At 41.8% G+C, this 27,120-nt stretch overlaps 1 protein-coding gene across 3 annotated transcripts in view; it reads left to right on the forward strand.

Moving 5' to 3' along the window:
- Nucleotides 1-27,120, forward strand: part of NAV1 (neuron navigator 1) — a 194,221-nt gene that overhangs the window by 151,559 nt on the left and 15,542 nt on the right. For all 3 annotated transcript variants that reach the window (XM_073666612.1, XM_073666613.1, XM_073666614.1), the window contains 10 exons: nt 2,975-3,096; nt 6,356-6,534; nt 7,427-7,589; nt 7,687-7,825; nt 8,495-8,589; nt 8,725-8,820; nt 8,923-9,088; nt 9,178-9,413; nt 19,264-19,418; nt 26,134-26,205. In XM_073666612.1, the coding sequence (XP_073522713.1) occupies nt 2,975-3,096; nt 6,356-6,534; nt 7,427-7,589; nt 7,687-7,825; nt 8,495-8,589; nt 8,725-8,820; nt 8,923-9,088; nt 9,178-9,413; nt 19,264-19,418; nt 26,134-26,205 (1,423 nt within the window). The remainder of the gene's footprint in view (nt 1-2,974; nt 3,097-6,355; nt 6,535-7,426; nt 7,590-7,686; nt 7,826-8,494; nt 8,590-8,724; nt 8,821-8,922; nt 9,089-9,177; nt 9,414-19,263; nt 19,419-26,133; nt 26,206-27,120) is intronic.

Raw genomic sequence — 27,120 nt, forward strand, 5'->3', positions numbered from 1 at the left:
CAGGTCCGAGAGCGAGGGAGCTTGGGTGCCACCGGGTTCCATGGCCCGAGCAAACTGTAACGGGTCTGGGAGGCGGAACCTCTGAGCTACTATACAAGGGGGCGGTCCTTGTAAGGGAGCGGGTGGCGACCAGGGAAGACGGGCAGGAAGTCACAGCAGGTGACCGGGACAGTCTCTGAGTGAACGGGCTGGAGGTCACGGCAAGTGACCAAGGCAGTCTCTGCATGAACGGGCAGATGGTCACGGCAAGTGACCGGGGCAGTCTCTGAATGAACGGGCAGATGGTCACGGCAAGTGACCGGGGCAGTCTCTGAATGAACGGGCAGATGGTCACGGCAAGTGACCGGGGCAGTCTCAGGATGAACGGGCAGATGGTCACGGCAAGTGACCGGGGCAGTCTCTGGTTAAAGGGTTGGTACGACCTGTGGCGGCTGATGATAGACGTGAGCTCCCAGGTGAGCAGGCGAGAGTCTCTGGATGAACGGGTGGTCACAGCATGTGACGGCGGAGCCTCCAGGAAGACCAACAGACAGGCGGCAGATGAGCTCTCCCAGGTGAGCGGGCAGAAGTCTCTGGACAGGCGGGTGGTCACAGCACGTGACGGCAGAGCCTCCAGGTAGGCTAGCAGACAGGCAGCAGATGAGCGCTCCCAGGTGAGCGGGCAGGAGTCACTGGACAGGCAGGTGGTCACAGCACGTGACGGCGGAGCCTCCAGGTAGGCTAGCAGGCAGGTAGCAGATGTGTGCTCCCAGGTGAGCAGGCAAGCTGGTCCATAGACAGACTGACAGGAGTTGGAAGGCAGACCGTCGGACCTCAGGCAAGCAGGCAGGTGGCTGAAGTGCGCTCCCAGGTGAGCGGACAGGCTGGTCCTTAGACAGACTGACAGGAGTAGTAAGGCAGACCGTCGGACCTCAGACTAGCAGGCAGGTAGCAGATAATCAGGCAGGAATAAGACAGCAAGCTGGCAGGAATCTGGCAGGTATCTGGCAGGTAACTGGCAACGGGACCTGAGGGCTGAAGCAGAGTAGTGAACAGTGCAACAACATTGCTCGGGCACCTCCATTTTGGAGGAGGTGCCTTATATATGGTGAAGTCCTCCGGCCATTGGCCGGGGACTCCTTAGGACGGCGCGCGCGGCCCCTTTAAGAGGGAGGGAGAGCGCGCGCGCGCGCCCTAAGCACAGTGGCCGGGAAGGAGCGCGCGCTGCCAGCAGAGCGGGAGGAGGACGCCGGGCACGGAGCAGAGAGGTGAGGGGAACAGCGTCCCTGCCTAGCAGAGGGCAGGGACGCCGGCGCTACAATGAGCTTCAAGAGGTAGTCACCGGAAATGGTTTTCACTTCACAGTTGTGCCCTGTCAGGTTTAATAAGTGGGATTTCTTGCCTTATAAATGGGGTTGGGACCATCTGTTGTGTTGTGCAGAAGTCTGGTGGATACACAGCTGATAGTCCTACTGAATAGACTGTTAGAATTTGTATCATGGCAAGAAAAAAGCAGCTACGTAAAGAAAAACGAGTGGCCATCATTACTTTAAGAAATGAAGGTCAGACAGTCTGAAAAATTGGGAAAACTTTGAAAGTGTCCCCAAGTGCAGTTGCAAAAACCATCAAGCGCTACAAAGAAACTGGCTCACATGAGGACCGCCCCAGGAAAGGAAGACCAAGAGTCACCTCTGCTTCTGAGGATAAGTTTATCTGAGTCACCAGCCTCAGAAATCGGAGGTTAACAGCAGCTGAGATTAGAGACCAGGTCAATGCCACACAGAGTTCTAGCAGCAGACACATCTCTTCAACAACTGTTAAGAGGAGACTTTGTGCTGCAGGCCTTCATGGTAAAATAGCTGCTAGGAAACCACTGCTAAGAACAGGCAACAAGCAGAAGAGACTTGTTTGGGCTAAAGAACACAAGGAATGGACATTAGACCAGTGGAAATCTGTGCTTTGGTCTGATGAGTCCAAATTTGAGATCTTTGGTTCCAACCACCGTGTCTTTGTGCGACGCAGAAAAGGTGAACGGATGGACTCTACATGCCTGGTTCCCACCGTGAAGCATGGAGGAGGAGGTGTGATGGTGTGGGGGTGCTTTGCTGGTGACACTGTTGGGGATTTATTCAAAATTGAAGGCATACTGAACCAGCATGGCTACCACAGCATCTTGCAGCGGCATGCTATTCCATCCGGTTTGCGTTTAGTTGTACCATCATTTATTTTTCAACAGGACAATGACCCCAAACACACCTCCAGGCTGTGTAAGGGCTATTTCACCAAGAAGGAGAGTGATGGGGTGCTACGCCAGATGACCTGGCCTCCACAGTCACCAGACCTGAACCCAATCGAGATGGTTTGGGGTGAGCTGGACCGCAGAGTGAAGGCAAAAGGGCCAACAAGTGCTAAGCATCTCTGGGAACTCCTTCAAGATTGTTGGAAGACCATTTCCGGTGACTACCTCTTGAAGCTCATCAAGAGAATGCCAAGAGTGTGCAAAGCAGTCATCAAAGCAAAAGGTGGCTACTTTGAAGAACCTATAATATAAGACATATTTTCAGTTGTTTCACACTTTTTTGTTAAGTATATAATTCCACATGTGTTAATTCATAGTTTTGATGCCTTCAGTGTGAAGGTACAATTTTCATAGTCATGAAAATACAGAAAAATCTTTAAATGAGAAGGTGTGTCCAAACTTTTGGTCTGTACTGTACATATATATATACATGTTATATTTGCTGCTTCATTTACTCATATAGCTTATACAATGAAGAAAGTTAGCCCACATAGTCTATAATGAAAGCAGATTACGTGATCAGTCTCTGGAAATGGAAGATTTGTCAAATTGTCCAGCTTTCATCATTTTCGTTGCACAGTCTTTTTTATGTTATATTACTAATACATTTTTCTCATTTGTACTGTAAGCTTCCAAAGGTAAAAAAAACAGCTTGCTATTAACATCATTACGTTTATTTTCGTTGTGTTATTCTAGAGTTGCGAATTAGGCGACAAAATTCATCGGATAGCATTTCCAGCTTAAATAGCATTTCAAGTCACTGTAGTGCAGGCAGTGTCAAGGACTGTGACAGCAAAAAGAAGAAGAAAAAAAGCTGGGTAAGATATACATTGTATTTCATTGTTACATGAAAATTCAAGCAAAGGAAAAAGCATAATAAGGTATATGCAACATGGACGGGTGCATGCTTCAAAAGGGTTAACGCAAGTATCCAAAACGAACCAAAGAAGTGAAAGGCAGATACATAACAATTTACCAAAAGAACCCGAGTCCTATGCCAATAAACTATCTTTGTAACTGATTTTTTGGAGTACTGCTTTTATTTTCACTTCTTTCAATTTTTCCCTAAAAGGGGAAATATTGAGACCATTCCAGCAGTTTGTGGGTTTTTCTTCCTAAGTTGTGAGTTGTGTGGTGACACAACAGGAATAGAAGGAGGAAACTTCCCTTTAATGGCTTTACAATGCACATGGAATTGCAGAAATGTATTTAGTAACTATAAATAAAATGTGTTTTGTTTGGATCACTCCATATTTTAGTACATCCGTTTTTATACTATGTTTCATCATTGTGTTGGAGCCGGCGCACTGTGCTTTCAGTGCAAAATGACTTCAGTGTGACGTCACTGCCGCGAGAGAGGCCGGCTGTGATGAAGGCAGGAATGTCCTTAGATCTTTCTATATTGTGGGACTAGCTGACTATAGAAGGCATACAGTTGCTAATGGATTCTTGTTGTATTTTCTCATATTATGACACAGAATATTTTAACATTATGTGCTTGGAAAAAATGAAAATAATATAGCACATTATTAGTATATAGTAAATATTACTTGAAAGAAATATGTTAGTGTGACGCTCTCAGCCCTCCCTGGGAGATGGGGGTACTCGGAGCCGGGTCAGATGTTGGGGGTTGCAGCCGTGGCCTGGACCCGTTCCTTTCCCAGGGCCGTCACATAAAAGATTTAATGGGCTTTCAGAGTTTGGTGTTAATCGAGTGGATGTAATGACTACGCCACCTGTGGTTTCTGGTGATCCTCCACCAGCACTGCTTCAGTCTTCTGAGCCGGGATGTCGTGGCAGCAGCAGATGGTACTACTCCCCACAGGCGGAGCAGGGCCTCAGGCCAAAGAAGATGGATCAGGGGAGTAGTAGTAGGGGATGTGGTGCGGTGTAGTGCGGTGACGCGTTGCAATAAGGAACCGGAGGCAATAGATGCAGTCTTCCAAGCTTTACTCACCATGTTAGGTGTCAGCTGCAAGGCTTCTCCTTGCTCCTCACGGCATGCTGCGGCCACCAGGAAGGGGTTCAGCACACTCCGGGTAGTTCGGGTGCATCAATCAGGACCCCCTGCACCAGAGTGTTCCTAGACTTTCCCTCTAGGTCTTCTCCTGTCCATATGTAGTATGTGTACTAAGGCCGGGTCTCCCTCTGGACTATGCACAGAACAAGGATACGGGTGGCGACTCCGCTCCGTCCTTTACCCGCTGGGATCCACTGAGCCTCCGGGCTTCTCCGACTAAGACTTAAAGTGACAGAGTCAGATATCGGGGGCCGGTACCCCTTTTGCACCAGGAATCCCTCTGACTAGGCCAGAATAGTGAGGACAGGTGGCGTATACCGCTCCGTCTGCATCCCCCTGGGATCCTTTTGCCTGTGGAGCTTGTCTCCTCTGCTCCCCTCCAGGCCTTCTTGGGTAGGCATCTTGACCGGGTAGAGACAGCCGTTAACTCTAGCCCGCTCCTCGCCTCAAGGCCAGAGCACGAGGACCGTGCATCTTCAATCAGCTGCAGGTTCACACAGAAAGCCACGTTCAGTGATGAAGATCACAATCAAAGACCATAAGCCCAAGATGGCCTTTTATTAAATATGAATTTTGTAGTGTAACCTAAAAATGCGTCCTCCACCTTCACCCACTACATGGTTCCCCCTATCTTTTGGTTCCCCCCATCTCCTCTTATCCCGGCTGGGGCAGCACTATGGTGCCTTAAAGCTCCCCTCAGGTGGGAGAGGTGTAGTGTTGGATGGATGGCTGAGTCCTTAGAGGTGCTCCTTCCTTACCTCGGAGAGGAGATACCACACCTCGGTATGAGGTGCAGTACCCCTGTGGTGACTGAACCCTCAGGGGCGCCACATTAGCAGGTTTTGCTATGTAATTTGATAGGAGCATGAGGTAAGGGCAGAGACCCTGATTCCAGCGATGTATCGCTTAGTTTACTGGGTGAAGCACAGTTTTCTCTGCAGTTGCTGATCTGTGTATAACCCCATGCACACCACAGCTTTCTGTGTACGGTGACAGAGAGCTGCTAATCAGTGCTGGGGGCCTGGCTGGACTAGGAGACATGAGGACAGTTGTCCTGTAGTGATGATCTGCTGATAAAACACTGATTGTATTGAAACAGCAACACACAACCCAGTAAGTGAGACATCACAGTATTCAGGGTCCCTGTTCCCACATTACAGGGTTTCGCAGATCACATAGCAAAAATCTGCTGACTAGATTCCATTTAATAAAAAAATGGACGTAATATTTTTGTTTCTAAAAATATGTGTGCTTTTCAAAATAACTTCTACAATATGGGCTCAATTCATTATTGCATTTGTTTTGCACCAAATTCATCTTCCTGTTTTCACCTTTTCTTAGACTATTTTATGTGCTCACCTGTTTTTTTTGCTTTATCTTGGCCCTGCTTGCATGGTTTTAGTTTCCAGATCTTTCTGCTTGATTTATCATTTGTGACATTTTTAAAAGTAGAAAAAACAGACCCTTTTTTGGCAAAATTCATTCTCCATTTTGATGGATTTTTCTTAATAAATGTCAGAATACCACAGTATAGAAAAAGAAAACTGACTTTAAAAATTCCCACAAATGATGAATTGGGCCCAATGTGTTTGTATTAAAGGTGTTGTCCATAGGATAGGTCACTGACCATGAGATTGGGGGGGTCAGGCACTCTGCACCCCCACCGATCAATAGCTATTTGCTGTGGCATTGTTTGGATGTAAGCAGTATACAGAGCTGAGCTCAGCAGCTTCATACATTGCTAAGTGGGTACTGCCGAGAACAGCCGTCCCATTCACGTGAATCTTTAATAACATGGTCAATTATTTGTGTTTGATCCAATTATCTATTGCTATCATTTGCAGTATTTCAATATTTTTTTCATGTATAAACCTTGAGTGACATTACCCAGGCCATTGTTGTTTAGCTATTGGTTAATATTTGTTATACTCTTACTAATCAATTTAACTTAATCTGATTCTATGTTTTTTTCTTTTCCTACATAATAAATTGTGGAATTATATTTATCATTTCTCTAAGTTTGGGAATTAAGGATATAATCTTATTGTTATTTCTAGTTGCGCAGCTCATTTAATAAAGCATTTAGTATGAAAAAAGGACCCAAGTCAGCCAACTCCTACTCTGATATTGAAGAGATGGCGACCCCCGACTCATCTGCACCAACATCTCCGAAACAGCACCATGGACCACCAGGTCCAGAGTCGCCTTCTTTGCATTCCTCACCGTCATCCTCTGCGTATGTATCACATCTTAGGTTTGGCTTTATATGTGGAGTTTCTTAAACAATTATAGCAATGTGAGCAGAAAGCATGCCTTTCTGGTAGACAATTACATAGGGTACCATACAGTCTAATCAATGGACACTGTATTAAGGAGTTTGTCCCAAAAAGTGAATGAATTATATACCTAGCTACAAACTATGTTTGACAAACAATTGTCAATAAAATCACCAGTTAAAGTGGACCTGACGTGTCCCAAAAAATGACTTTAATTTAACCCAAATCTCCTTGCTCTCCTGAATCTGCTGTTTTTTTTCTCCTTTTTTGTCCCTCTACTGCGGAGATATGGCTTTTTATCTTTTGGACCCCAGTATGCTAATTTCAGGCGTGTAGTCCTCCCGTTCTGTGACTGTCCAATCACCGCTCAGCAGCATACGAAGCTGGTACAAAGGTGTGATCTTATGAGATCTCCCTGTTCTTGTGACCACGCTGTAAGAAGACTTTCCTGCACTCACGTCGCACCGAGGACAGGGAGATCTGGTGAGATCCCGCTGTTCAGCCAGTTGCTTCCAAGCAGTGTCATGGAGGGAAGGACTACACTCTTCTGACATGCCCTCTTGGATCACCCTACTTGGTACCAAAAGAAAAAAACTGATCTCTGCAATAGAGGGGCAAAATGAAAAAACAAAACAGCGGCAGATTCATGGGAGCACGGGGATAAGATAATGTTTTGGAGACATGTGACAGATCCTCTTTAGTCTATGTTGATTTTTATTCAGGCTCCATTATAACCCTTTTAAATTAAAATAATAAGTAAGAAAAATGTTAGTTTATATGCGATTGCACCAACATACACCTCTTTACAATGCAGAGGGATCATGTATAATGCATTGTTTCCTAATTATTCAGTATATTTGAAGCTCAAGAAGGGGAAGAACCAGAAAAGAAAGAGGTCTCAGAGTTACGTTCAGAATTGTGGGAGAAAGAGATGAAGCTAACTGACATTCGCCTGGAAGCACTTAATTCTGCCCACCAACTGGAACAGCTCAGAGAGACCATGCATAATATGCAGGTAGGCTGACATACACAATACTTTAGTAATCAGCTTTATGTACGGGAGCTGCGTTCCCTTTCTGGCTTACTTTTCTTGTTTTGCCATTTATCATCAGCTGGAAGTTGACTTGTTAAAGGCAGAAAATGACCGTTTGAAGGTGGTCCCTCTTTCCGTACACCCTTCTGCTTCTCCACGACGTTCCTTGGCATTGACTCTAAACCAATCCCTAGGAATCTCTGCATCATCAGATACAGGTAATGTGACACATATGCTGTTGTGTGATCCCAATTTATACCTATACTAATGGTCATTGCCACCATAGCCACTTAATAGGCCATCAAATCCTTGAACAGTAGGTTTAATAACCTTCCTGACAATATTTTTATTGTCTTTGTACAGGATTTTTTATTCCCTGAGATATTTGACACAAGAACAAACAGACCTCCCTTTTCCCAAAAGTTTAAAGTATATGAGCTCTTTGCATTCGCCAAATAACATGCATTTTAATTATTATCTTGACACCTGTCAAAATGTGGCACATAAATTGCTCCTGGGACCTTGTTGTTCTAGAAGGAAGATTCTGTAAAGGAGTTGTCTGAATAGTGAACTTTTCAATCCCTGTGTTTCCCCCCAGTAAAATAATAACACCCATACTCGCCTTTAGTGCCAGCGCCGTTCCAGCGGTGTTGTCACTGGCTCTCCCGAGGCTCGCGTGACATTATTATGTCACTCAATCGCTATGGCCAATCAGCGCTACCCCTGGGAACTCCCTCTGAAATACGTCTGACTTTAAATCCAAAGTAGTGTGTATTCTTAGTATTATTTATAGATTTGTTGTATATTTTACTGATGTGAATGATACGATATGTCTGGTTTTGTAACATTTGTAAAATCTAGACTTATTCATTGTGAGTCTCTTACAGATCTTTCACCAATGGATGGTATAAATGGTTCTCTTCAACGGGAAGTATCACTACGAACAGTGGTGAGAGTGCCCCCGCAGCACATTATTAAAGGTGTAAGTCATCTTATATTAAGCTACATATTAAATACAATCAGTGTAAAGGAGAATGAAGATATGTTGTTTCAAAATTGAAATATTTATTACATGTATGAGTGGAGAAAACAAAGGTGTGACCTTTATGTATTTCAGGATCTGAAGCAGCAGGAGTTCTTTTTGGGCCATGTAAAAATTAGTAACAAAGCTGACTGGAAAAGCCTTGATGATGCTGTTTGCCAAATTTTCCAGGTAACTCTATTTTTCCAGCTCTGCAGTTCATTCCAGTGTCTTTCAGATGCTAATAATAAGTCCTTTAATTCTAAGCACTTTGTTTTGTATCTTTTCTTGTAGGATTACGTTAATAAGGTTGATCCAGGAGCTACGTTAGGTCTGGGGAGAGATTCTGTGAGTGGATACAACCTTGGGCACGTGAAGAGGGATCTAGATACTCAGGCTCCTGATACTCTTCCCACCAGGAACCTGCGCAGCACTGCAAATGTTATATTACACCTAAAAGGTTGGATGGGGGTCTTCGTATAGCTGGGGGTTGTTTATTTTTCAAACTCTAAACTGATCATTTCTTCTTTCTGTAATTTCTGAATTCAGGTCTGAAGGAAAGATGCGTGGACCTCCTCGTGTTTGAGTCGCTAATCCCTAAACCAATGCTTCAGCACTATGTTAGCTTGTTACTAAAGCATCGACGACTGCTCTTGTCTGGTCCAAGTGGGACAGGGAAAAGTTTCCTAGCACACAGGCTGGCTGAATATTTGGTAGAAAGATCAGGACGAGACGTGACTGAAGGCATTGTCACTGCGTACAACATGCATCAGCAGTCCTGCAAGGTTAGTGACTCGCTTTCCTATCCATTGTTTTTTTAGTTACATTTCTTTTCTTTGCTTTGGACATTTTGTTATATTTCCCTAATTAGCAGCGGGATCATATGCTGGCTGTGCAGAAATAGTTTCAGATATTAAGGGATTTTATGTTTTCAGATTACCCCTATGTAACATACCTGGCGGCGTCCTTGCATAGTGGTCCATCTCCCACTGTGCAAGAGCGCGCACTTGATCTCCAGTCCAGTCTGCTAGCCTGGCTTCCCTCCATGCTGTCTGCTTGCCTCTGTTTCTGCTGCTTAAGGGCGGCGCCCGATCACTTCCTGTTTCTTGTACCTGCTGCGGGCACACCCCTTGTGCGTCCTCAGCCTATTGCTGTCTGTCACCTGGTATTTAACCCAGCTCCTCCCAAGAAACCCTGCCTGAGCATTGTGTTCTGTCAGTTGGCTTCTGGTCACTGATATGCCAGGTCCCGTTTATGTTTCCTGCCTTCGGTATCAGTTCCCGTGTCTGAACTGTGTCCTGTCTGTACTATCTTCTAGCCTGTTGTCTTCTGCCTATCCTGGAGGCTGTATTTCCAGGCCTGTGTGAACACGCTCCTAGCCTGTTCTTTCCGCCTTCTAGGGGCCGCATACCTAGACCCGTTCCTGTATCTTGCCTGTTCCTGTCTGAACACGCTCCTAGCCTGTTCTTTCCGCCTTCTAGGGGCCGTATACCTAGACCCGCTCCTGTATCTTGCTGCTGTGTCTGTTCTTGTCTGAATACTCTCCTAGCCTGTTTCCTGTTTTTCTCTATGTCCGTACCTTCCATTTTTCTGCAGAGTCTGAACTCATACCTAACTCCTGCTCGTTGTCACTGTACTTCCGTTTGTGAGTTTGTGGTCCACTCACTACTTCACTGCAAGTACCCTGTGGGTATCTGGTTCTGCCTTTCCCTTCCTGTCTGTTCCATGTGAACAGAGCCCTGTCCCCCCTGCTCTGCCTTGCTCACTGGTCCGGCAGTCTCGATCCGCTCTGACCCTTTGCTCGCTGCTCCGGCAGTCTCGCTCTGCTCTGTCCCTTTGCTCGCTGCTCCGGCATTCTTGCTCTGCTCTGACCCTTTTCTCACCGCTCCGGCAGTCTCGCTCTGCTCTGACACTTTGCTCACTGCTCCGGCAGTCTCGCTCTGCTCAGACCCTTTGCTCACTGCTCCGGCAGTCTCGCTCTGCTCTGACTCCTTTGCTCACTGCTCCGGCAGTCTCGCTCTGCTCTGACTCCTTGTTCACTGCTCCGGCAGTCTCGCTCTGCTCAGACTCCTTGCTCACTGCTCCGGCAGTCTCGCTCTGCTCTGACCCTTTGCTCACCGCTCCAGGCGGCCTTGTCCTGCTCTACTCTCGCTCACCGCTACTGGCGGTCTCGTCTTGCTCTGCTCTTGCTCGCCGCTCCAGGCGGTCTCACTCTGCTGTGTTTGTCCGCTGCATCTGCAGTTCTGTTCCTGAGTCCCAGTCTGAACTGGGTCCTATCCACTCTGTGCTCCAACCTGTCGTATCAGCCAGTACCTCCCTGCCTGCATACCAGTCGTGCTCGACAGCATCCACCCTTCTGTCTTCCAGCCGTGTCTGCCTATACCCACCAGTCTGTGTGCCAGCCTAACCTGCCTGTACCAGTATTTCCCTGTGTGGGTCAACAGCCGTGTCCGGGGTCTGACCTGGAGTAGCACCTGGTCCCTCTGCCCGGTTCCTCCCTGGTGCACTGGCGTCGTATGCCGTCGTGCGACCTTGGCAGATACTTAGTTACGCCCCTCCAGGCACTCTCCGGTTCATGGCACAGTGGAATCACTACATATACACGCACACGCCACTCAGCCCGGGCGTGTGCATTACACCCTATCCCTGGGTGCAGTTTGTTTTTAAACAAAACTGTGCTTTACTAACCATCCCTGGGTCCAGGGCCGAGTCTCCACCACTGCTCCCGGTTTCTGGTGTTATCTGCAGTCCTGATGTCACGTCGAAGGTGCTGCAGCCAGTCATTGAGTTCGGTGGCTCTGCCCGTTGTAGATGACACAAGGCGCTGAGCTCAGTCATTGGCTTCCGTACTGTCAACTTGACTTCAGCATTCCAGACAATAAAAGACATTGGGAACAGCCGCGGAGACCCAGTGCTGAATCGGGAACGGTGAGTAAAGCACAGTTTGTTTTTCTTTCAAATAAACTGCGCCTGGCGATAGGGGTTTTCTAAAAACTAAACTAAAAACCGCTTTCAAGAGAATCTGTCAGCAGATTTTTGCAATATAATCTGATAGCAGCATAATGTAGGAGCTGGGAGCCTGATTGCAGGAATGTGTCACTTATTAGGCTGTGCATTGTAGTTTCAATACAATCATTGTTTCACCAGCAGGAGGTTATAACTAGAGGACTAGACCCCACGTGCAGCCCAGACCAGCCCATATTGTAACCCCGCCCCCACCACTGATAAGCAGCTTACTCACAATGCACAGTATACACAGAGCTGCCAGTCAGGTGTGTGGCGGGTTATACTCAGCTCAGAAGTCTTAGTCTTAGCTCTGCTACATCTACATCAGACAAACAGTGATTCTATCAGAACTGCACCAATCTGTCCAGTAAGCCATGCATCGCTGGAGAATTTTATAATTGAAAGGTTGAACTTGATGGACTTAGTTCTTTTTTCGTTCTGTGTAATTACAGTATATGTAATTAGGAATCGGACTCTCTGTCTCTACATTATTCTGCTATCAGATTACATAGCAAAACCTGCTGACAGATTCCCTTTAACCCTACATTTTATTTCACAAGTATTATTTTCTCTATGCGGCCAGTGAATAACTGATAATTAAGATGCAAAATTTGAAGTGCACCTGTCACTTGCGGTAGCATGTCAATGTCTGCCTCTTGTACCTCCTTCCTCCTCACCCTGCACTTTCCATAGAATTTTATGAGCAGCAACTCATCCCAGCAGTTAATTCCCTCATTTGCTACTGTCAATAGTGACATTTTTTTTTATAATATAAGTGTTCTAAAAGAAAGGTATAAAAATCCTCTCTAAAATGCCACTTTTTTCCAATGAAAAATTGTTAATTTTGGAGGGAAAAAATCCCCCCAAAAATGACACATAATATAAATAAACGTTCATCAAAAATAAAAAACAATGTCGGAATTGCTATTTTTGTTCATCTCGCTTCACAAAATAAAGAAATAAAAAGAGAACAAAAAGTAGTATATGTTCCAAAATAATACTAATAAAAATTTGAGCTTGATCTGCACAAAATAAGCCCCCCTTGAGCACTGTAAAAACTTAAAATGAGAAAAATTATGGCTCTCGGAATATTAGGCAAAAACCAAATATTAGAATGCTATTTACTGTATTATTTACTAGTAAACGTTAAAAATCGTATCAACCCATACTATAAAACCATATTTATCCCGTATGGTGAACGCTTTAAGAAGTATACACAAAAATGCCAGAAATGCATATTTGTTGTGTTTTTGTTTATTCAACGTCATAAAAAAATGAAATGAAAAATTATCAAAAATTTGTATGTACCCAAAAATGGCATGAGTGAATATTATAGCTTGTTCCACAAAATATAATCTGTCACACAACTTTGTCTACACAAAAATAAAAAAGCGATTGGTCTCAGAATATGTATTTATACAGTTTTTGTGTAAAAGTAGCAAAACATAAAAAACACATACTTTTAATATTGTTATTACCGTAACAACCTAGAGAATAAAATAGACTTGTCAATTAAACTGAGCAGTGAATGGTGTTTGAAAAAATCTTACATCCAAAGTGATCAAAAATTCGTACACACACATAAAAGACTCAAACAGGTCATTCAGAAAATGGCAACACAAAACCCTTTTTTTTTCTTTTTTTTCAAATATTGTACTTTTTATACAACAGCCATAAATCAAATTAAAGTACATAAATTTGGTATTGCAATAACCATACTGACCCATAGAATAAAGTTAACTCTAACTCTATAAATAGTTAATAAAATGTAGGTAATTGGTTATATAAACACTGAATTCAAATTGTGTTATGCACTTATTGCCGTGTTGGCTCTTAATAGAGTCTAAAGCTGTCCCTGATTTTAACTCTTAAATTCTCTTATGGTCTAGTCCATTCATCAGCTGACATGTGCTCCTAAGAGCCCTGGGTGGAATCGTGATCCATCCGCGGCTGTTAACATGTTAAATTCCGCTGTTAATCTCTGACAGCGGCATTTAACATGATCACGCCTGAAGTGTGTCATTAGCTCTGCCCATGATCGCGGGGCGCCGATAGGTTGGCATGACAACCCAGGTCTGCAGCACACCCCTGTGGTTGTCATTGCCGAACTGCTGTGAGCACTGCCCAGTGGCTGGCGCTCATAGCAGATGAGCATTTTTGTTTCACATACAGTTATATGAAAAAGTTTGGGCACCCCTATTAATCTTAAGCTTAATGTTTTATAAAAATTTGTGTTTTTGCAACATCTATTTCAGTTTGATATATGTAATAACTGTTGGACACAGTAATGTTTCTGCCTTGAAATGAGGTTTATTGTACTAACAGAAAATGTGCAATCTGCATTCAAACAATATTTGACAGGTGCATAAGTATGGGCACCCTTATCATTTTCTTGTTTTAAATACTTCTACCTACTTTTTACTGACTTACTAAAGCACTTTTTTTGGTTTTGTAACCTCATTGAGCTTTGAACTTCAGAGCCAGGTGTATGCAGTCATGAGAAAAGCTACTTAAAGTGGCCACTTGCAAGTTGTTCTCCTGTTTGAATCTCCTCTGAAGAGTGGCATCATGGGCTCCTCAAAACAACTGTCAAATGATCTGAAAACAAAGATTATTCAACATAGTTGTTCAGGGGAAGGATACGAAAAGCTGTCTCAGAGATTTAACCTGTCAGTTTCCACTGTGAGGAACATAGTAAGGAAATGGAAGAACACAGGGACAGTTCTTGTTAAGGCCAGAAGTGACAGGCCAAGAAAAGCATCAGAAAGGCAGAGAAGAAGAATGGTGAGATCAGTCAAGGACAATCCTCAGACCACCTCCAGAGAGCTGCAGCATCAACTTGCTGCAGATGGTGTCACTGTGCATCGGTTAACTATACAACGCACTTTGCACAAGGAGAAGCTGTATGGGAGAGTGATGCGAAAGAAGCCGTTTCTGCAAGCACGCCACAAACAGAGTCGGCTGAGGTATGCAAAAGCACATTTGGAGAAGCCAATTTCTTTTTGGAAGAAGGTCTTGTGGACTGATGAAACCAAGATTGACTTGTTTGGTCATACAAAAAGGCGTTATGCATGGCGGCAAAAAAACACAGCATTCCAATAAAAACACTTGCTACCCACAGTAAAATTTGGTGGAGGTTCCATCATGCTTTGGGGCTGTGTGGCCAATTCCGGCATCGGGAATCTTGTTAAAGTTGAGGGACGCATGGATTCCACTCATTATCAGCAGATTCTTGACAATAATGTTCAAGAATCAGCGATAACGTTGAAGTTACGCAGGGGATGGATCTTTCAGCAAGACAATGATCCAAAATACCGCTCCAAATCTACTCAGTCATTCATGCAGAGGAACAATTACAATGTTCTGGAATGGCCATCCCAGTCCCCAGACCTGAATATCATTGAACATCTGTGGGATCATTTGAAGAGGGCTGTCCATGCTCGGCGACCATCAAACTTAACTGAACTGGAATTGTTTTGTAAAGAGGAATGGTCAAAAATACCTTCATCCAGGATCCAGGAAATCATTAAAAGCTACAGGAAGCGACTAGAGGCTGTTATTTTTGCAAAAGGAGGATCTACTAAATATTAATGTCACTTTTCTGGTGAGGTGCCCATACTTATGCACCTGTCAAATTTTGTTTGAATGCGGATTGCACATTTTCTGTTAGTACAATAAACCTCATTTCAAGGCAGAAACATTACTGTGTCCAACAGTTATTACATATATCAAACTGAAATAGCTGCTGCAAAAACACCAATTTTTATAAATCAATAAGCTTAAGATTAATAGGGGTGCCCAAACTTTTTCATATAACTGTATGTGTAACACAAGCGATCAAACGATTGCAGCTTCTGGTCTCCTAAGGACACTATTGAAGCATGTGAAAAAAATGTAAAAAAATATATATATATAAAAAAAAAATTAAAATATAAAAGTTCAAATCACCACCCTTTTGCCCCATTCAAAATATATATATATTTAAAAAAACAAAAAACACATTTGGTATCGGCCACATTCACAATCTCCCGATCTATGAATATATAAAAATTAATCCGATTGGTAAAAAATATCAAAACTCCAGATTTACGTTTTTTTGGGTCATTTTATTGCAATAACGGGCAATCAAAACATTGTATCTACCTCAAAATGGTATCAATAATAACATCAGATGGGTGCGCAAAAAATAACCCCTCACCAGCCACAGATCACAAAAAATGGAGACGCTATGGGTCTCGAAAAATGGCGCTTTTTTTTTTTTTTTACCAAACTTTGGATTTCTTTTTCACCAAATAAATAAAAATGAACCTGTACATATTTTGCATCTCAGATCTCATAATGACCTGGAGAATCATAACGGCTGGTCAGTTTTAGCATTTGGTGAACATGGTAAAAAAAGAAAAAAAAATAATTGTGGAATTGCACTTTTTTTTGCGATTACACCGTACTTGGAATTTTTTTCCTGTTTTCCAGTACATTATATGGTAAAAGCAATGGTTTCATTCGAAAGTACAACTCGTGCTGCAAAAAACAGGCCCTCGCATGGCCATATTGATGGAAAAATAAAAAACTTATGGCTCTGGGAAGAAGGAGAGGAAAAAACGAAAATGCAAAAATGGAAAAATCCAAGGTGGTGAAGGGGTTAAAGGGAAGCTACAAACAGAAAATGAACTGTTGTTTGAATCAAGTTTTTGGGTTACATGTATTTTTTAAAAAAGTTGCCAATGTGGTTTTTTTTTCATTTTACAAATAAAAAACATAACTTATTATTCTTGCAATCTTCACTTTGGCCACTGGGGCTTTTATAGACTTATACTTTTATCTTTTTTGGGAAGAGTTTACAGCAGGCTCCGTATTATTAGTACAATTACAGGTGCCTCCTGGACACACAGTTCATAACAGATGATCAAAATAGGTGATTTCACACCTGACTCTTCTCCACCTCACTTTACAAAGACTTTTGCACAGGCTATGACAAGCTATGTCAATGGAAAAATAAAAAAGTTATGGCTCTTGGAAGAAGGGGAGGAAAAACACGACAACTCAAAAATGAAATATCAGACAGTTGGAAAGGGGTTAAGACTTAAACCCTGTGTATATATATACACTGCTCAAAAAAATAAAGGGAACACTTAAACAGAATATAACTCCAAGTAAATCAAACTTCTGTGAAATCAAACTGTCCACTTAGGAAGCAACATTGATTGACACTCAATTTCACATGCTGTTGTGCAAATGGAATAGACAATAGATGGAAATTATTGGCAATTATCAAGACACCCTCAATAAAGGAGTGGTTCTGCTGGTGGGGCCCACAGACCACATCTCAGTACCAATGCTTTCTGGCTGATGTTTTGGTCACTTTTGAATGTTGGTTGTGCTTTCACACTCGTGGTAGCATGAGATGGACTCTACAACCCACAGAAGTTGCTCAGGTAGTGCAGCTCATCCAGGATGGCACATCAATGCGATCTGTGGCAAGAATGTTTGTTGCGTCTGTCAGCGTAGTGTCCAGAGGCTGGAGGCGCTACCAGGAGACAGGCCAGTACACCAGGAGACGTGGAGGGGGCCGTAGGAGGGCAACAACCCAGCAGCAGGACTGCTACCTCCGCCTTATTGCAAGGAGGAACAGGAGGAGCACTGCCAGAGCCCTGCAAAATGACCTCTAGCAGGCCACAAATGTGCATGTATCTGCACAAACTGTTAGAAACCGACTCCATGAGGGTGGTATGAGGGCTCAACGTCCACAGATGGGGGTTGTGCTCACAGCCCAACACCGTGTAGGACGCTTGGCATTTGCCACAGAACACCAGGATTGGCAAAGTCGCCACTGGCGCCCTGTGCTCTTCACAGATGAAAGCAGGTTCACACTGAGCACATGTGACAGACGTGACAGAGTCTGGAGACGCCGTGGAGACTGATCTGCTGCCTGCAACATCCTTCAGCATGACCGGTTTGGCAGCGAGTCAGTAATGGTGTGGGGTGACATTTCTTTGGAGGGCCGCACAGCCCTCCATATGCTTGCCAGAGGTAGCCTGACTGCCATTAGATACCGAGATGAGATCCTCAGACCCCTTGTGAGACCATATGCTGGTGTGGTTGGCCCTGGATTCCTCCTAATGCAGGACAATGCCAGACCTCATGTGGCTGGAGTGTGTCAGCAGTTCCTGCAAGATGAAGGCATTGAAGCTATGGACTGGCCTGCCCGTTTCCCAGACCTGAATCCAATTGAGCACATCTGGGACATCATGTCCAGGAGTTGGCAGATGCTTTAGTCCAGGTCTGGGAGGAGATCCCACAGGAGACCATCCGCAACCTCATCAGGAGCATGTCCAGGCGTTGTAGGGAGGTCATACAGGCACGAGGAGGCCACACACAATACTGAGCCTCATTTTGACTTGTTTTAAGGACATTACATCAAAGTTGGATCAGCCTGTAGTGTGTTTTTCCACTTTAATTTTGGGGGTGACTCCAAATCCAGGCCTCCATTGGTTAATAAATTTGATTTCCATTGATGATTTTTGTGTGATTTTGTTGTCAGCACATTCAACTTTGTAAAGAACAAAGTATTCAATGAGAATATTTCATTCATTCAGATCTAGGATGTGTTATTTGAGTGTTCCCTTTATTTTTTTGAGCAGTGTATATATATATATATATATATGTATGTGTATAGATATTTGTTAAGAAAATGGAACAGCACCATTCATGCATATATGGGTGCAGGGCCTCCCAGACAATGATCCCGTTGTCATACTATATATTCAATATGAAAAGAAGGCAGCACTCCAAAAATTGTTGAAAAAAGTGGGGACTTTATTAGTCCATCAGATGTGGAGAAAGGCTGTACTCAGCCAAAACATCACCACATCTGATGGACTAATATTAATAATTGACTTTTTTCAACAATTTTTGGAGTCCTGCCTTCTTTTCTTATTGAATATATATATAATTAGATAGATATATGATTACAATCCAAATTATAGCCAACATAGACGCTTATATAAGAAATATTTGTTTTGTATAATAAATATGTCAGTAAGAAAGAAAAACACCCGCAGAATTATTTTTCGGAAACATTCTTAGGAAAATGTTCCTATACCAGTTATTCCGTTTCTAGATTATATTTTTCTCAGGCCATTTAAAAACTAAAGTTGCAGTTTTATTGGTTTCTCTAGACACCTACCCAACTTTTTTTGCAGTAATTTTAATGAATATCATCTCCTGATTTTTAAACTAATAGTAAAGTAAAATCTTTAGAGTGAGCTCACATTGTCCCTGACTGTTTCTTCTATAAGCTCTCAGGCTCTCCTCTGTCATTAATATTTTGACGCTAAGTACTTTTGCTAAGTGAACCTGTGATTTGATTCATGTGGCCCGATCCACGGGCAGCATATATCAGACACTGGCTGTGTTACTGCAGCCTGGTATTTGTCACTCTGAAATGCTGCAAGCATACTTTGACATGCCGGCCGGGGGGCTATGCGGCTCATATGACTAGTCGGGCAGATCCGCAGTATGATTCAGATGACAGGTGAAATTACATTTCTTTTATACTGTATACGGTAATTTTTTTACCTGTTAGTTTAGGAAAAAGTGGTAAGTGTAAGATGTACCTTACTTTTCTAGGATCTGCAGCTATACTTGTCTAACTTGGCAAACCAAATTGACCGAGAGACAGGACCCTGTGATGTCCCTTTAGTCATTTTACTGGATGATGTTAGTGAAGGTGGAGCCATTAGTGAATTGGTGAATGGGGCCTTGACCTGCAAATATCATAAGTGGTAAGTGACAACTGACAGACTGTATTATACTGCATTTTGTGTTTGTTTTCCCATGCTATATAAATAGAACTTGGCATTTTTACAATTTTGACCGTGGCCTCTGCAGTTATTTTTATACAATTTACAGTCAAAGTTCCTGCTTAACAGACAGCTGAAAAAATGGCCCCACACATGGACAGCAAAGATACCCCAAGTACTCTGAGGCTATGTGCCCACGATGCAGAAATGCTCCGGATTTTTTCCTGAGCGTTTCTGCATCTCCCTGGCAGAAAAAACGCATGTGGATTGTACATGCGGATTGTACATGCGGATTGGACATGCGGATTGTGCATGCGTTTTTCCTGCCAGGGACATGCGGATGTGAAGCGTTCTTCACTTGCATTTCCACATGCGGGTTGACAAGCGCTTTCCAAGCGATTTTAGCATCACTTGGAAAGTGCTTGTCAACTTGGTCACACTATATAAATCCATGCAACCAGCATGGGCAACCGGCATGGATTTATATATAGTGTGACCGAAAGAATGGTAAAAAATAAATATATACTTACCTTCTGATGGCCCCTGGTGTCCATAGCGATCCGTCCTGGCTTGCCGGCAGCTCGCGATAGTCTAAAAGGACCTGCCATATTTAGTCATATGACAGGTCACGCGATCGCCGACTTCAGCGGTCTCGTGACGCATAACATGACTAAATGACATCACCGCAGATCCTTTTAGACTATCGCGAGCTGCCAGCAAGCCAGGACGGATCGCTATGGTCACCAGGGGCCATCAGAAGGTAAGTATAATGTATATTTTTTATTTTATTCTTTTTTTTTACAGGTACTATGGTACCCGGGTCTGGAGTAGAGTCTCCTCTCCTCCAAACCCGGGTACCATCAGCCCATTGAACCGTATGATATCCACATGTGCAGATGCAGTGATGCGGATGTCATGCGGTCCAATGCAAGTCAATGGCGGCGAAAACGCGCGATTCCGCAAAATAATTGGTGGTGCTGCGGATTTTCCCGCAATGATAATCCGCTGCTGAAATTTCCGCAGCATGTGCACAGCACATGCAGATCATCATTGGGGAACATGGCAGGCCTTCTACGATGCGTTTTTTAAGCATTTCTGCAGCGGAATTGCCACTGCGGAAACGCTTAAAAAACGCATCATGGGCGCACAGCCTTAATATCATTCATACACCAGAGTGGGTATACCTATGTGATTGAAGGTTTCCCCAGTGAAAAATAAAATCTTTGCAGAGCTGTGAAAATCCTCATGGGCACTTCTTTTGAGAAGCTATTTGAAAGGAATGGCTTCATACAGGAAGTGCCCATGAGGATTTTCACAGCAGTTCTACTGTTGTTTTTTGATGTTTTATATTTTCCACTATTAATGTGCTGCTCAAATAAAATGTTACCTTTATTCTGTGGGTTAGTACGATTATTGCGATACCAAATTTATATATATTTTTTTTAAGTTTTACTACTTGAACAATAAATACACTATTTGAAAAAAAATATTTGTATAAGACAATTTTCAGCACTTGAATGTTCATTGTATTCTTCTTTACAGGCAGAATGTATTCATACATAGAGTTACCGCTCCTTTTGCTTATTGTAGAAATGAAAAATTTTGAGCTTAAACAGTGTTATAAAATTCTGTGAAATACCTGTGGGTTCAAAATGCTCACTAAACCTTAGATAAATTCCTTGAGTGGTGCAGTTTCCAAAATGGGGTCAGATTTATGAGGTTTCCACTGTTCAATGTCAACAACCGTTAGTTTCCAACCACAGAAGGGTATTGTCACATTCAGAGAAATTGCGTAGCAAAAATGTGCATTTCTAATTTGGGACTTAATCAAAATTCTTTTCAGTTGAAAAATTAAATATTCATTTTTTTGTTTTGATTTTTTTTCATTCTTTTAGTTCATGCAAAGCACATGAAGGATTAAGAAACTTTCCGAATTTTGTTTTAATAATTTGAAAGGTGCACTTTTTAAAATAGTGTCACTTTGGAGGTTAATCTAATTTGTAAGTTTTTCACAGCCGCTTCAAATAGGAATTGATCCCTAGAAATAGGTATATAAATTTCCCTGAAAATATGAATAACTGCTGATAAACATCATAAAAAAGACATATGAAAAAAGATACCAATGTAAGGGTACGTTTCCGGGATGAGCTTTTGGTGAGTTTTTGATGCTGCAGAATTTCTCCACCGTTTTTGCACCTATTATTTAAATTAGATTAGCGTTTTGTCATTGCATTTTTGTGTGCGTTTTTAACATGCTTTTTTATTGTATTTTTGTCGCTGTGTATTTTGACACTTTTTGGTGTGTCATGCTTTAACCCCTTTACCCCCAAGCCTGTTTTCACCTTCCTGATTAGGCCAAATTTTACAATACTGACCAGCGTCCCTTTATGAGATAATACATCTGGAACGCTTAAACATATCCATTTGATTCTGAGATTGTTTTTTCTTGACACATTGTACTTCATGTTAATGGTACATTTTGTTCGATACAATTTGCGTTTATTTGAGAAAATATAAAAAAATTGAAAATTTTGCTATTTTTTTTACGATTTTCATCAGTTCGTGTAAAGATCATGCCTACAACTGTGAACATTTGGTTTTCTTTTTTATTGTGAAGCAAACAACAAATAGGACAAAATAACTGAAAACTTCAATGTGCATAACTATTCACCCCTTAAAGTCACTACTTTGTAGAGCATCCTTTTACAGCAATTACAGCTGCTAGTTGTTTTGGATAAGTCTCTATGAGCTTGCCACTGGGGTTTTTGCCCATTCCTCAAGGCAAAACTGCTCTAGCTCCTTCAGGTTAGATTTTTCCTTCTGGTGAACAGAACTCTTCAAGTCTGACCACAAATTCTCAATTGGATTAAGGTCTGGGCTCCAAAACATTTACATGTTTCCTCTTAAACCAATCAAGTATTGCTTTAGCTGTATGCTTTGGGTCATTGTCTTGTTGGAAGGTGAACCTCTGTCCCAGTCTCAAATCACTGACAGACTGAAACAGGTTTTGCTCAAGAATATCCCTGTATTTTGCTTTTGCACCATCCATCTTCTCCTCTGCTCGGACCATTTTCCCTGTCCCTGCTAGCGAAAAACATGCCCAGATCATGATGCTGCGACCACCATGTTTCACTGTGGGGATGGTGTTCTTGGGGTGATGATCTGCGTTGGATTGGCGCCAGACATAGCATTTACCTAAAAAAAGTTACATTTTGATCTCATCTGACCACAGTACCTTCCTCCATACATTTGGGGAGTCTCCTATCTTTGTTTTGACTAACTCAAAACAAGCCTTACAATTTTTGTGAAAGAAAAAAAGCTTTTTTCTGCCCACTCTTCCATAAAGGCCACCTCTATGGAGTGTATGGTTTATTGTGGTGGTATGGACAGATACTCTAGTCTCTGCTTGAGAACTCTGTAGCTCCTTCAGGGTTACCTTTGTTTTCTGTGCTGCCTCTCTGATTAATGCCCTTCTTGCCCAGGCTGAGAGTTTTGGTGGCAGCCCTCTCTTGGAAGGTTTGTTGTGGTACCATGTTCTTTCCATTTGATGATAATGGATTTGATTGTGCTCCGGGAAATCATCAGAGATTGGATATTTTTTTTATAACCCAACCCTGACTTGTACTTTTCAACAACTTTGTCCCTGACTTGTTTGGAGATCTCCTTGGTCTTCATGGTGTTGTTCGATTAGTAGTGCCTCTTGCTTAATGGTGGCCTTTCAGAAAAGGTGTGTATATACTGACAGACCATGTGACACTTAGATTGCACACAGGTGGACTTCCTTTCACTAAGCATGTGACTTATGGAGGTAACAGCATTGCACCAGAAATTTTTAGGGGCTTCATAGCAAAAGAGGTGAATACATAAGCAGATGCCAATTTTTAGTTATTTAATCCCATAAATTTAATTTATGCCTATATTTTTCTCAATTCACTTCACCAACCTAGACTATTTAGTGCTGATGCATCACACACAAATCATTACAAAAATAATTAAACACAGGTTTTAACAAAATAGGTAAAAAGCCAAGGGGGGTGTTTACTTTTGAAAGCCACTGTATACCACACAAAATAGATAAAAAATAACATTTACCATGTCTAATTTACATTAGCATAATTTTTGAAACATAATTATTTTTTTTTGTTATGCAGCCAGACGAATTAAAGTTAATCAACAATTTTTCACTTTTCCAACAAAATTTACAAAATCCAATTTTTTAGGGACCACATCACATTTGAAGTGACTTTGAGAGGCCTATATGACAGAAAATACCTATTTTAAAAACTGCACCCCTCAAAGTGCTCAAAACCACATTCAAGAAGTTTACTATCCCTTTAGGTGCAACACAGGAATTAAAGCAATATAGTAGGAAAAAATTAAAATTTTGCTTTAGCCCCAAATTTTTCATTTTCACAAGGGTAACAGCAGAAAATGGACCATGTAGTTTGTTGTGCTATTTCTTCTGAGTGCAACGATACCCCATGTGTGTTAGAAAACTTCTGTTTGGGCGCCAGGCTGGGTTCAGAAGGGAAGGAGCACCATTTTACTTTTGGAGGCAAAATTGGCTGGAATAGATATCGAACGCCATGTCGCGTTTGGAGAGACACTGATGTGCCTAAAAAGTGGAAATTCCCCACAAGTGACCCCATTTTGTAAATTACACCTCTCAAGCTCACACAATCTAGAGGTGTGGTGAGCACCTTGAACCCACAGATGCCTCACAGAATTTTAGTGCCCAGTACGTTGTAGTGCCCAGAACATTGTAGTACCCAGTACATTGTAGTGCACAAAAAAATGTCAAGTTCGTGCTTCTTGAGACGTGCACCCATAAATTAAGTGGGATCTCATCGCTACAGAAATGCGAAACATGTGGACGCTAAATAAGGTTTAGGCTGACTGGGGCTCAGAAGGGAGGAGGCCTTTGGATTTGGGAGCGTAGCGGTTTTCCAGATCTTTTGTACTATCAGTAACATGGAAGCCCCCTATATTTCCGTTGACAGATGACAGACCTGAGTGGGGACTTGCTTTTTTTGTGTAATTACAGCGATGCCAGATTTATGTTGTTTTTTTATGTTTGGCTACTATAACATACTTTTCCGGGACGAGTTGACGTTTTTATTGGTACAATTTTCGGGCACATGACATTTTTTCTTCTCACTCTATTCCTATTTTTGGGAGTTTTGGGAGGCAGAATGAAGAGAAACCAGCAATTCAGAAATAGTTTTTTTTTTTTTTTTAATGCCATCGTGTGGTAAAAATAATAAGGCAGCTTTGATCTTCTGGTCAGTACAATTACAGTGATACCACATTTATAGTAAATCATTTCTTATGATTTCACATTTTTAAACAATAAAAACTATTTTATAGAAAGAAAAATAGTTTTTGCATCGCTATATTCTGAGAGCTATAGCTTCTTTATTTCTCCTCAGAGGGAGCGGTATGATATGGTGGCTCGTTTTTTGCGGTACACAATGACATTTTCAGATATACCATTTTTATTTACAATTGACTTTTTGATTGTGTTTTATTCTACTTTTTTTGGCGATATTATGAAAAAACGTAGTTTTTTGGCACGCTTTTTATTTATTTTTTACAGTGTTCACTTAAGAGGTTGAATAGTTTTATAGAATGAGGTGGATGTAGATGCGGCGATACCAAATATGTGTACTTTTTTTTACATAAATATCCGTATTTATTGGTATAATATTTTTTATTTTGTGATTTATTTATTTTTATATTCTTACATTTTTTATTTTTTTTTACTTTTTAACTTAGTTCCTCTATGGGACTTTACCTTTTATTACTCTGATCACTGGTGTAATGCATTACAATGGACATGTATTGCAATGCATTACACCTGTCAGTGTTACACTGACCGAACACCTTTAAGACTATGCTGCTGGCATGCTCTAACTGGCCACCGTAGCTGGCAGATTTCGAGATTGTCACGGTAGTGCCGATCGGGAGGGAGAAGGAGTCCCCTTTCTCACATAGCCTTCCAAATGCTGCGATCACTATTGATTGCGGCATTTCGGGGGGTTAAATAGTTGTGACAGCCGAAGCTATCACTTAAGCGAAGCTCCCGGCGGCGATCATACGGGCACAGCTCCTGTTCCTGCATGATCATCATGACGTAAGTTTACATCAGTTTGCGGGAACCCCTTCCCAATCAACGCCGTCAAATGTCGTGAAACGGTTAAATTAATCTGCCTTGTTTTTTGATACTTCCTGGTATTTGGCTTTGACAAAACTTTATTGATACATTTTCTGCTGCGGAAACACACACTAAGAACGCGTGTACGTTTTTTACCTGCATGTTTTCTGCATTCAATGCAAGTCTATGGGGAAAATCTGCTCAGGAAACTTAGCATATCAGCAAGAGAAATTGACATGCTGTGGATTTGCAAAATGCTCTCTAGGTTTCTCCTTATAACATGTTAGTAATGTACATAAAAATGTATGGATGTAAAGCAGATGGTGTTGGTTATAACAGCATGATTTTTAGAAGTTCCAAAAACTTTCGTGTGATGTTTTCTGAAGTCTTAAATTTCCATTTTCATAGGCTTTCTAGCTTCTAAGAACTTTAGCTCATTATAAGAGAAATTCAAAATAATAAAAAATATAACACTAGAGTCAAATGTTTATATTTTGTTTCATTTGCATTTAGTCATTTTGGTTTTTTTTTCTTCACTTATAGCCCTTACATTATTGGAACTACCAATCAGCCGGTGAAAATGAGCCCAAACCATGGACTTCATATAAGTTTCAGGTAAATATTTCATAACTTGTTACACATGCATCATTACCTTTGTGCTTATTTTTATATAGTTTTGTGTGTTTTGCCCTTTTTTGTAGTTTGACAAAAAAAGAAATCCAGCATCAAGATCTAATAAAATAACTTCTTTATTGTATAAGTGAAAAAAGTCGCAGTTTTTGGTCAATTTTTTTTTTGCACCCAATTAATTATTCTATTTGAGCCTTTTTTAAGTCACTTTATATCTGCTCCCTGTTTTTTTTCTGCTTTCTGGGCTGAGTCTAGCAATTCCAGACCACATGTGTCAGGCCACATTCACACTATCAGTATTAGGTCAGTATTTCTCATAAGTATTTGTAAGCCAAAACCAGGACTGGGTGATAAATACAGAAGTGGTGACGTGTTTCTATTATACTTTTCCTCTGATTGTTCTTTTCCTGATTACACATATTGATGTAAAATACTGACCAAGTACTAATGTTATGATGTAAAATACTGACCAAATACTAATGTTATGATGTAAAAGACTGACCAAGTGCTGATGTGTGAACGTGGCCTTAGCCTGATTCATCAATTTTTAAATTTGGCAAAATTTGGTGCAACTTCACTCCAGTCCCACCCTGATGTATTTTGAATACGCCAAAATTTTGGCGCAATTTGTACGACTATTGGTGCCAACCTACTACTTTTGGTGCATGTAAAAATCAGATGTCTGAATGAAGCCTAAGATTAATCCATGTGGTTACACCTTGTTGTATATTAGAAGGATGATGAGATTCGCAATTTGTTATCTTTCCTTAATATATAGATACAAATAAATTGTTTTTCTTTTATTGTTGTTTTATAGACATCATTGTATTGTCTCCAGGTGAAAAGTGGTCAGCATTTGCTTGCATATTATTACTGTTGCTCCCCTGACTATTCCATTTT

The sequence above is a fragment of the Phyllobates terribilis genome, unplaced genomic scaffold (genome assembly GCF_046119375.1).
Source record: "Phyllobates terribilis strain yellow unplaced genomic scaffold, ASM4611937v1 Scaffold_2__4_contigs__length_985480577, whole genome shotgun sequence".
NCBI lineage: Eukaryota > Metazoa > Chordata > Amphibia > Anura > Dendrobatidae > Phyllobates > Phyllobates terribilis.